Source organism: Notamacropus eugenii, chromosome 5 (genome assembly GCF_028372415.1).
Source record: "Notamacropus eugenii isolate mMacEug1 chromosome 5, mMacEug1.pri_v2, whole genome shotgun sequence".
NCBI lineage: Eukaryota > Metazoa > Chordata > Mammalia > Diprotodontia > Macropodidae > Notamacropus > Notamacropus eugenii.
This window is the reverse complement of record NC_092876.1, coordinates 94,367,561-94,379,731: the sequence shown is the minus strand read 5'-3', so window position 1 is coordinate 94,379,731 and position 12,171 is coordinate 94,367,561. Positions and strand designations below refer to the sequence as shown.

At 38.3% G+C, this 12,171-nt stretch overlaps 1 protein-coding gene across 1 annotated transcript; it reads left to right on the top strand.

The window, feature by feature from the left end:
* Nucleotides 1-727: 727 nt before the first annotated feature.
* Nucleotides 728-1,696, top strand: LOC140508838 (olfactory receptor 52I2-like). Its single transcript, XM_072616718.1, has one exon. It carries the CDS (start codon nucleotides 734-736, stop codon nucleotides 1,694-1,696), a length of 963 nt encoding a protein of 320 aa, XP_072472819.1. The 5' UTR covers nucleotides 728-733.
* The last annotated feature ends 10,475 nt before the right edge of the window (nucleotides 1,697-12,171 follow it).

Genomic DNA, 12,171 nt, shown 5'->3' with positions numbered 1-12,171 from the left:
AGTTTTGAGTGTTCCATAAAATTAATATCTTTGAGCCCCCAAAAAACCTAAAATTATTTTTTATACAGTCTTAGAGTTTGTTTTGCTTAAGAAAATTCCCTCCTTTACTCTACATTCTTTCCAGTTCCCTCTTTTCCCCATTTTCCTTCTCTTTTCCTGTTGAATGAAATGTATTTCCTTACTCAATTGTGTGTGGAAGGGGTCCATTCTTCCCATAAGCCAATTCATGTTAGAGTGAGGTTTTCTCTTCCCACTAACTTCTCCTTGATTATATAGGGGTCTTCTTTTCTAACTTGATTATATAAAAGGAAGATGCAAAAGAGGTAAGGAAAGAGGGATGACAGAGAGAGACACAGAGACAGAAAAAGACAGAGAGACAGGCACAAAGAAAGAGACTAAGAACACAAATGAACAAAATCTGGTCAAATACATACGTCCAACTTAAAAAGGTCAGGAATAATGAATCCTATGTGTGTGTGTGTGTGGGGGGGGGGGGGGTGTTCCTCTATTGCCTTTATGAGTTAATGGTCATCTATATACTTTCCATGAAGGAAGACCTGAACAGTCAAGTAGAAATAGGTCAATGTGTCTCTTGAATATGTAAGAAACATTTATTGTCTGAAAACTACTATTAGACTTTGGTCATTCATTAAAATTAGTAGCCTGGAGGCCCTGACTTCTGGTCTCTGATCATTTTTGTGGCTTTGTCTTCAGGGAAGAAGTCTCCCCTGTGATGCTGGGCTCTTCCTCCAACCACACATTACTGAATGTAGCTACTTTCATACTTCTGGGTGTCCCAGGACTGGAGGCAGCCCACTTTTGGCTGGCTGTCCCATTGAGTGTCATGTACTCTGTAGCTCTATTAGGAAATTTTATCATTATGACTGTGATCTCAACAGAGAGTGCACTGAATGAGCCCATGTATCACTTCCTATGTATCCTGGCTGCTGTGGATATTGTCATGTCAACCTCTGTCACCCCCAAGATATTGAACATCTTCTGGTCAGGCAATGGCATCATTGGCTTTGCTGCCTGTTTCACTCAGATGTACATTGTCCATGCCACCACAGTGATAGAAACAGGGTTACTCTTGGCCATGGCCTTTGACCGCTACATAGCCATCTGTAAACCTTTGCACTACCAAACCATCTTCACACCACAGACCATAGCAGGAATGGGCATGGCCATCCTAGCAAGAGCTATCACAGCTATGACTCCAATTACCTGGATGGTAGTCCATCTGCCATACTGTGCCTCCCATGTGGTCCCCCATTCCTACTGTGAATACATGGCTATGGCCAAGTTGGCATGTGCTGATCACATGCACATTAGTCTTTACAGTTTGATTATTTCCTTCATCATTGGAGGGACTGATGTGATCTTCATTGCTATTTCCTACAGTCTGATCCTCCAGGCTGTGTTCCATCTTCCCTCTCAAGATGCACGGGTCAAGGCACTAAGCACCTGTGGTTCACATGTGAGTGTCATGGTCCTCTTCTACCTCCCAGGTATATTGTCCATCTCTATGGCCTGGTTAGGGCAGCATGTAGTGTCCTTGCACACCCAGGTGCTACTGGCTGATTTCTATCTAGTCATCCCTCCTATGCTGAATCCTTTTATTTATGGCCTGAAGATAAAGAGTATTCGGAAGCGAGTGTGGAATGCAATGACTACCAACCTCCCTGGCTGTGTCTGACAAAGCTCAGCAAAAGAGAAATGATCTACTGAAGTGTTTGTATTGAGCACACTGAATCCAGATGGGGTGCACAGATTCAGAAGTAAGTGGGTATATTTAAATGTTTTGTCGTTATTTCTAACATCCATTACTAGCAGAGCTGGTCTCACATTGGGGATTTTGTAGAACTCCTCAAACTACAAAAGTTCTTAAGAGAGACTTTGAGAATGTTCATGTAACTCTTCTGAACACCATGTGATACCTTGCCCTATGTGAATTCTCTGTAATACAGTCTTTGGTAAGCATATGTTTTGCATTCAAACAATGTGGCCAGCCCCTCAGAGTTGTACTCTCTGAAACAGAGTTTGAATGCTGTAACATCAAGGACCCAAGCATACAGAGGAGAGTCTACTGTACAAGTTCTTAGATCTGCTTTTCTAAAAGGAAAGCAGCTTCTGAGGGGTCATCAATCTACTTTAAACAAGCATATATATCATTCACTTACTTCAGGGTCAAAAGCCCACACCCTGAACTTAAGAGAAGATACAAACAGAGAAATAAAGATCAACAGATCTGTCTGACCATAAACAATACATACATCACAAATTAATAGACAGATCTAACTGTCTGATCATATATACAGACATAGTCACCAAAGAGAGAAGTACCAACATCTGGGTTTTCAAAGGCGGGGGGCTTAGCAGCTTCCCAGAGTCTTATTTGGCATACAAACCTTCTTCTAAAAGCTAAGCCTCAAAGTAAAACCTCACCTCAGAGTATATCTACACTTTTCAGAGCTAGAGCGCCTCATAAACCTTGAGAACCAGTGCCTCATTAGAAATTAACAAAAGGTGTGGGCCTTCCAACACCAACAACCACAACAACAAAATCTCTCCTAATCAAACTTCCCTTAAGGAGCAGGGCTGTTAATGGGTGGAGACCATCTTTAACTCTCATTCGCATTATACTGGGAGTCCTTGCTGTTACAATACTTCGCAGTTTAGTTCAAGAAAAGACCTCAGTGTCTGGTATCTTATCCTGCCAGGTTGTTCAGAATCTGCCTAAGACAATTTAAATGGAAGGGATTCAATTTTATGCTATGGAATTGGGATACTGTCCAGTGTGTCACAGGAATAAAATAATGTGGTCAGCACAACTCTGTAGACCTTTAGTATGGTAGTCAGTCTAATACCACTTCTGTCTCACGCTTTCCTTTGGAGTCTTTGAAACACAGAGTTAGTTATGTGTCAACCTCATTATCAATGTGTGCATCCTTAGAAACTATAATGCGAAGGCAGCTGGGCCATCCCCAGTCATCCTGATGAATATCAGGCCACAGGACCCAGATGGCTCTGGAGAAGAAAGTGAGGTTGTTGACCTTGCACAGCCTTCTCTCACTCAACTCAGTGAGCTGCAAGTGATGTCATCATCTTGATGTCATGGTCCTCTTAGATAATGAAGGACAAATATAAAAACTGCCAAGGCAAGTGAACTTATTCATAGCATTGAAAACTTCTCCATTTGCTGTAATCAGTGGCTCCACATAGGAATGGTGTGGTGCTGGTTGATGGAGCACCTGTTTTCTCAGTGTTAATTGTTAGTCCAAAATTAGCACAAGCAGCAGAGTATCAATCTATAATTTTTTGCATCTCAGCTTCAGAGGCTGCATTGAGTGCGTGATCATCTGCAAAGAAGAAATCATGCATCAACACTGCCTTTACTTTAGTCTTGTCTTTCCAAGTTGAAGAATTCACCATCAGGGTGATAACTGACCTTAATGCTGTATTTGGAAGTTGATTGACAACATGACTAAAAATATCATGCTAAAAACCATGGCAGCAAGCACACAGTCTTGTTTCACTTTATTGGTGAATGTCAAAGCTCAAGACCATTGTCCACTATCCAGAGCCTGGGCAAGCATGCTGTCATTAAATTGACCTAATATATTGGTGAACTTCTCCAGGCAACAAAATTTTGATGAAATTTTCCATAAGCCCTCATGACTGACAGTGTCAAAGGCCTTGGTCAGATTTACAGAAGTTATATACAGACTTCTGCTCTTGGAAATTCTTCTGGACTTGTCAGGCAGCAAACACCATATTTACTGTGCCTAGGCCCTTTCTAAAGTCACACTGGCCCTCACATAGAAAACCATCTTCTAGATGAAGCATCAGTCTATTAAGGAAGATTCTGGCAAGAATCTTGCCACCAATAAATGACTAAGAGAGAACACTTCCACCCCCATGATCATCACAGGACAATATATTTCCTTTACCTTTTTAAAGATGGACAATGGTGGAATTCTTGAGCTCCTGGGGGATAATCTCTTGTCATATAAACTGGAAAATTTCATTCAACTTTTGTGCAAGCAAAGGACTTCCCACCTTGCAAGTCTCATCTGGAATGAAATTAGCCCCAGCTGTTCTTCCACATGAAAGGAGTCTGATGGTATTCAAAACCACTGATTAAGTTGGACTGAGCATTATAGTCACCTGGAATTATGTTTGTCCTCTTTTGGGACACTGATGACAAGGGTCTCCAGGTCATCATAAAATTTTTCTTTGACCTCATCAATGTTTTTCATGATTGGAACATAGGCACTGATGATGGTCACATGGCATTTTCCTGAAAATGGCAATTATATTATCATGAACCTGGTGTTCACTAATTTTAGTAGATATACAAGCTTGTTGACTAGATTAGTTTTGATTGCAAAACCTACACCAGTTCCATGGAATTTCTCTTCACTGAAGCCACCCCAATAAAAAATGTTTATCCAGCTCCAACTTCATTTGGCCTTCATTTACTAGTCCTGTTTCACTCAGGGCTGCTATTTGGATGCAATATCTCATGAATTTTCTTGCTACAATACCCATTTGTCCTTCAGGTCTACTGGATTTTGTCCTGTCAATAAGTGTGCATACATTCCATGTACTGATAGTGAGTGGAATCATCTGTGCAGAAGTTTCTGTACATTTCTGTGTGTTTCAACCTAGGGGTGGGATCCCTTCCTGCCGCAATAATCAGGCTGTTGTATAAGCAGACAATTTTTAGGGCTACTTTTCTATCCTTTCATCACACCAGAAGGTGAGTAGTGAGATCCTGAGAAGGCTGCTCAGACACTCAGGGGCTACCAAATCCCACTGCTACTTCCAGTGAGAAGATGACCCATTAGCCTAGACTGCCTATGTTCAGCATTGTGACTACAGCTCTCAGTGTATTCTCACCTGCTCCTTTGTTACTTGCCAGTCACCACAGGGCTTTGAGATAGGTAAAATGTTGAAATGGTGTGGGTGATGTCTTTTTGATTCATGCAATTATTGCAAATTCTATGTGCTAGGCACCATGTTAAACCCTAGAGATACCAACAAGGACAAAAACATGAAGTTGGTTCTCATGGAGTTTACACTTTAATAGAAGAGATGTTATGGGTACAAGATATGTACGGAGAAAGTGGAAGCCAATCAGAGAGGAAGGCACTAGCAGTTCTGGGAATTGCAAAGGCATCCTATAAAAGTTGAAATTTGAACTAAGACTTAAAGGTAGCCACACTTTGGACAGTGGCTTCGTAAAGCCACTGTTATAACCCGTTAAAATACCAATCCCCCTGAGAGGGGTTTCATTTAGCTAATCATTGTCTACTTTCTCAGCTGTATTGAGCTTTATGTCCTCCATCTGTTACATCTGTGGATGCTTGGGTTCCATCAAATACAGATAATAGGTGGAAGTATAAAAGAAGTATTTTGCAATTTGCCAAGGAACAAAACTGTTCTTCAGGATTAAAGTATCTTCCTCAGAGTCTTGCATTAGACTTCATTGAGTACTGAAGACACAATAACTCTATTTAAACACTTTCTTTTATTTATACATGGGACAGCTTTCTGATATATTACAAAACACTGAGTACTTTTAAAAATAGAAGTCTTTGACCAAATATAGGCTATAAAACTATAAAGAACCTATAAATGTACTTAGCAATAATAGAATCATTGAATCAGAATATTTGTCCCAATTTATTTTTTGCTCAGGAATACTTTCTGCAAGAAGAGTATTTTTTTTTTAGCATGTGTGTGTGTATATTTGCATGTGTGTATGTGTGTATTTGTGCGTTTGCATTCTGGTAAATCCTAGGGACTCCTCAGAATAATATTTTTGAAAAACTCATAAGATGGAATTGCTAAATTTCAATTAGATATTAATGAAAATAAATTTGGAATTTTCTTCACAAGAAGAGCAAATGCTTGCAGAAACCAGTTGCTTCAGAATGCTAAGAAAATCTACACCCATTTAGAAACTTTTCCAACCTAATCATTTTTATTCCCTACTGCACATCCTCTTTTTATAGGCTGAAGAAGATAGGGATGTTGAAAGGAAAAGGGGAGGATTGGCTCTTAAGCTGATTGGGATCCACATGAAAGATATTTTTTTTAATACTTTGGGTTTCATCCTGCCTGATTGTTTAAATAAATGAGATGACTGGGTGTAAGGAGTGAAATATTCTCTGAATAAAGAGGGTCATGACAAAGAAAATAATATGCCAAGTAATAAGATGGGTGCTCAAAGAGTAGACAGGAGAGAAACTCTGTACTTTTGTTAATTGGGGGTATAGTTCAGGTCATAGATTTAGCTCTCCAACACATTTGGGTTCCAATTGACTTTCTTTCCAGCCTTAGGAGAGTTCATGCACACTGAGAGAAAAAGACATGAACCATTCTGGGGCTATAGGTATCTTGTGCAAGGACTAGCAAGGAGGCCAGTGTCACTGGACTGTAGAGCATGTGGAGGGAAGTGAGAGATAAAAAGACTGGAGAGGCTATGAAAGATTTTAAAAGCCAAAACGTGATTTTATAATTTGCCCTAGAGGTAACAGGGAATTATTGGAGTTTATTGAGTTGAAGAGTGACATGTTCATATCTCTTTAAAAAAAAATCTAATTCAGCTGAGTGGAGGAAGGAGACAGACACACACACACAGATAGAGTCCTGTATATGTTATATTTACTTCATGATTATTGGTAGGTTTCTAGTGCTTTTGACAAATTAGACTGACCCAGAGAAAGAGTAGCAGCATTCGCTTCCATGCCCTAAGTTTAGCTCCAAACACATGACCAAGATGTAATAACCACGGGAAGGCAGAAATTTTCTTGCCCTTAGGTGTATTGGATCAATAAGAAGCAGGAAGGTGTCAAAGGCACTATGTACCTATTCTATCATCCAAGCATATTGACCCAAGATTTCCTTTTCTCAAACCCAAAGATGCTGAAATATGCTTTTTTCTCCTAAGATCAAAGTTTGGGAAGCCTAATTCACACACCCACTCCCTTTCCCATTAATCCCCAACTTTCTTTTCTCTCACTCACTCATTTAGTAATTTTTCCAAGATGAATCAGAAGAATTGGAAAGCTGATAGGATGCCTCCAGACTCAGACTTCCAAATGCTTAATATGATGTTTTTTTTTTCAAGTATCTTAACCTCCAGGTACACCCCTCCCCTCTTTGAATCCAACTTGGATCTACTCTATCACCTTATTTTTATTAATTGAGCACCCTGAACTTTGATCTTAGGAGAAGAAAATTTCAAGATCTTCGGGTTTCAGGAGAGGAAATCTTGGGTCAGTGTGCTTAGATGATAGAATAGGTACATAGTGCCTTTGACACCTCCTTGATTCTCATAGATCTGACACATCTAGGTCCCGACTGGGGCAAGAAAACTCCTGCCTTCCCAAGGATATTGCATCTTGGTCATAATGTGTTTCGTGTTGAACTTAGATCATAGTATCAAATGGTTCTATTCTTTCTCTGGGTCCACCTAATCTGTCAAAGATATCAGAAATCTACCAGTAATAATGAAATAAATACAGTAAATATAGGAGTGTCCTAAATATGTAAAAAAAAGAAGAATGCATTCAAATGTGTGGAAGATAGATATGACAGAACTTCTCAAATAAATTTGCTTTATCGACATTCACTTAAGGTAATGAAATTCAATGTCATATGGAATGTGAGTGTATGTGTGTGTTTGTGTAGATAGAGAACAAAATATGGATTCCATATCTAGTAAATCAGTTCAGACATCTGTGAATAAATAATACAAAACAAAGGAAGATGATCCATTGTTTGATGAGACCGAGGACCTTCTGAAATTTGAGGAGAACATGGCACCACAACACCCTGTTCCTAACTAATTCAAAAGAGAACTTGTAGTTATGACAGAAGAATTTATGGCCTTATTGGCAAAAGTTATGAGCAGAATAGAAAAATGGAAATCTGCAATGGCAAACCTTACCAAAGAAACAAAATAAAGAACAATAATGAAAGACGATCTAGAAGGAGAGAAAAAATGTTAAAAGGAAATATGCTCATTATGTAACAAAATATACTGAACTCAAAACAGGATATGTAGGGACAACCTAATATTTACTATAAGAACAGAACATGACAAAAATTTTTGTCATAATGAGGAAAATGATAGAAGAGAACAGCACAGAATTTCTAAGCATAAAATCTGAAATAACAACTGAAAGAATTCACAGACAACATTCAGAAAAAGAGAAAAAAACAAGGCTCCAAATTTGAAGACATAGAGCTTAAATTTAACAATTCAATTTAGTAACGACACATTCTGCAAGTGATCAAGATAAAGTCCTTCATATACAAAAGAAAGGAAATTTTTAAAATGGAAGACTATTTTGCTTCCAGTAGAATATGTATGGAACTGAACACATTTCTGAAGAAATCATAATTAAAATATTCATGATGTTTTCTAAATGAGACAACAAAAGACTCTATATATTTCCCTGCACCATATAGAAAAAAGAGTGTTGATGAACTGAGTATACATTTTAAAAAATTTGAAAAGCAACTAATCAACAAACCTAAAACAAGCACTCATGTTTTTACACACATACACACATATAACATGTGTGTGTTTGTGTATGTATGTATGAAATTAAGGATGGAGTGGATAAAATAGAGAGAAAAATAATCCATGGAAATGAATAATGAAACTAAAAGGTTGTTCATTAAAAAGGCTAATAAAATCAAGACGGTGGAATAAAAGATGCCAAATTTTCCCCCAAACCTCTCATGCAACATGAACACAGAAAACACCAAACAAAATTCTGATTAAGGAATCAAAAAAAAAAAAAGTCACAGTTAATCATCTTCCCAGCTCAGGGCAGCTTAGGAAGATAAATCTGCAAACACTGTGGTGAGGCCTCTCTGAGAGTGGTGACAACAGGGAGCAGTAGTAGGGAGAAGCCATGTTCTAATATTGGGCTCAGGACTGTGGGACATTTGATAGCTCTTTGGCCAGTTAGAAATCAGAGTTTGAGGGTGGAGAGAAGCAATTGCAACTACATGAGAGTAGTGGTTACCTATGTAAGGAAATGAACAATGATCAAGAAAGCAGTGAAACAACTCCCTGGATTACACTAACTTAGAGGCACCAAAGACCTATGATCCTGAGATAAAACTGTGAAAGCAGAAAGATATACATATACAAAATCTCAAGCCAGTCATGGCCCTCTCCAGAAATGATCAGAGCCCAACAATAACATATACTCCAAAGTCAAAAAGTAGGCTGGAAAAATGAGCAAACAGTTAAAAAAAAGGGATCTGATGAAAAAAATCACTGTGGTGATTAGGGAAAGTTAAGATATAAACTCAGAAGAAGAAAATGACTTGAAAATATTTTAAAGCAAAGCTTCAAAGGAAAAAAGTATGGATGGGACACAAAACCAATGATTATTCTCAGAAAAGCTCAAGAAAGAGATTTAAAAAGGGTAAAAAAATATTTTATAAATCAAATAAGAGCAACAAAGTAAAAATTGGGTGAAATTTGAGATATAGGAAAATTATGAAAAAAATAGTAATGGGGAAAAAGAAAATTATGGGACAAGAATTGACAGCTTAGTAAAAGAGGCACAAAAATATAGAAAAAAATAACTCCTTAAAAATCAGAATTGCTGAAATGGTAAAAAAAAGTACCAAACTTCACTGAAGAAAATAACTTCAAGAGCAAATACAGAAGATGGCAGAGTAGGAGCAGAGACTTGTTAGGGCTCTTTCCCCATGCCCAGCTAAATACCTGTAAAAATTGACTCTTAATAAATCCTGGAGCTGCAGAACCCATAGAATGACGAAGTGAAGCAAATCTTCAGCGTGACAGCCTGGAATGTTGACTAGAAGCATCTGTTGTGCTGGTCTGGGGGCAGAGCACAGTGCAGCATGGGCCAGGTCAACACAGATTGGACCTGAGCATGCCTTGTGGGAATGAATCTCCAGCAGCCATGGAAGTTTCCAGACTTCACAATCCCAAAGTACTGAGGACAAATTTGAAGGTTGATGGAAAAACGAAATGTTTGACCTGTGTGAGAGAAAAGACTGGTCTGATCCCAGCCCCAGGGAGACAGAAAGTGTGGAGGAGCCTGCATCAGCCACAGCAGCAGCAGAGGCAGCAGCAGCAGCTGCTTCTAGAGTTCTAGATCCAAAGATTGTGGGAGGATCGAGTGCTGACAGTACACCTCACCACCCCAACTGGAAGCAGAGAACTATCTTGACAAAGAGCACAAAAGTCAAGTAAATGACTGGGGAAATGAGCCAAAAACAGAAAAAGAATCAGATTATAGAATCTTACTTTGGTGACAAGGAAGAACAAAACATACAAACAGAAGAAGGCAGCAAAGTTAAAGCTCCTACATACGAAGTCTCCAAGAAGAAATAAGAATTGGTCTCATGTCATGGAAGAGCTCAAAGAGGATTTTGAAAAATCAAGTAAGAGAAGTAGAGGAAAAATTGGGGAGAGAAATGAGAGTGATTCAAGAAAATCATGAAAACTGAGTTAGTAGCTTGTTAAAGGGGACCCACAAAATGCTGAAGAAAACAATACTTTAAAAAATAAACTAACCCAAATGGCAAAAGAGATTTAAAAAAAGACAATGAAAAAAATGCCTTAAAAAGCAGAATTGGTCAAATGGAAAAGGAGGTTCAAAAACTCACTGAAGAAAATAATTCCTTAAAAATGAGAATGGAGCGGATGGAAGATAATGATTTTATGAAAAGAATCAAAAAATTATTAAACAAAACCAAAGGAATGAAAAAAAAAATGAAATATCTCATTGGAAAAAACAACTCACTTGGAAAATAGATACATGAGAGATGACTTTGAAATTATCTGACTACCTGAAAGTCATGATCAAGAAAGGAACCTAGACATCATCTTTCAAGTAATTATCAAGGAAAACTTCCCTGATATTCTAGAACTAGAGGGTAAAATAGATATTGAAAGAATCCACCGATTGCCTCCTAAAAGAGAGCCCCAAAGTAAAACTCCTAGGAATATTGTAGCCAAATTCCAGCGCTCCCAGGTTGAAGAGAAAATATTGCATGCAGCCAGAAAGAAACAATTCGAGTATTATGGGAACACAATATGGATAACACAAGATCTAGGAGCTTCTACATTAAGGGATCAGAGGCCTGGGAATCTGATATTCGAGAGGTCAAAGGAGCTAGGATTAAAACTGAGAATCCCCTACCCAACAAAACTGAGTATAATACTTCAGGGAGGGAAATGATCATTCAATGAAATAGAGGACTTTCAAGCATTCTTGAAGAAAAGACAGAGATGAATAGAAAAATTGACTTTCAAATACAAGAATTAAGAGAAACATGAAAAGGTAAACAGGAAAGAGAAATCATAATATGGAAAGATCATATTTACGACTCTCAAGACTTCTCAGTATTAGGGTAGTAGGAGGGATTTTATACACATAGAAAGAGGGCACAGGGTGAGTAGAATAGATTGGGATGATTTCTAAAAAAAATAAACTTAAGGGGTAAGAAAGGAATATATTGAGAGAAGGAGAAAGGGAGAAAAAGAATCAGGTAAATTATCTTTCACATAAAATAAGTAAGAAAAAGCTTTTTCAATGGAGGGAAAGAGGAGGGATATGAGAGGAAAGAGTGCACCTGACTGTCATCAGATTTGGTTTAAGGAGGGAATAACACATGCACACTCAATTTGGTATGAAAATCTATCTCACACTACAGGAAAGTAAAGGGGAAGGGGGTGAGTGGGCTGCAAGGGGAAGAGAGAAGGGAGGGCAAATGGGAGGAGAGTGTAATTAGAAGTAAACACTTTTGAGGAGGGACAGGGTGAAAAGAGAGAATAGAATAAATGGGGGTAAGATAGGATGGAGGGAATATAGTTAATTTTTCACATCGTGACTGTTCTAAAAATGTTTTGCATAACTTCACATGTATAACCTATATTGAATTGCTTGCCTTCTCAGAGGGGATAGGTCAGGAGGGAGAAAGGGAAATAAGTTGGAACATAAAAGTTTAAAAACGAATGTTAAAAATTATTTTTCCATGCAACTGGGAAATAAAACTTACAGGCAATGGGGTATAGAAATCTCTCTTGTCCCACAAGAAAATAGAGGAAGGGGATGAGAGAAGGGAGAGATGTGATAGAATGGAGGGCAGATTGAGGGAAGA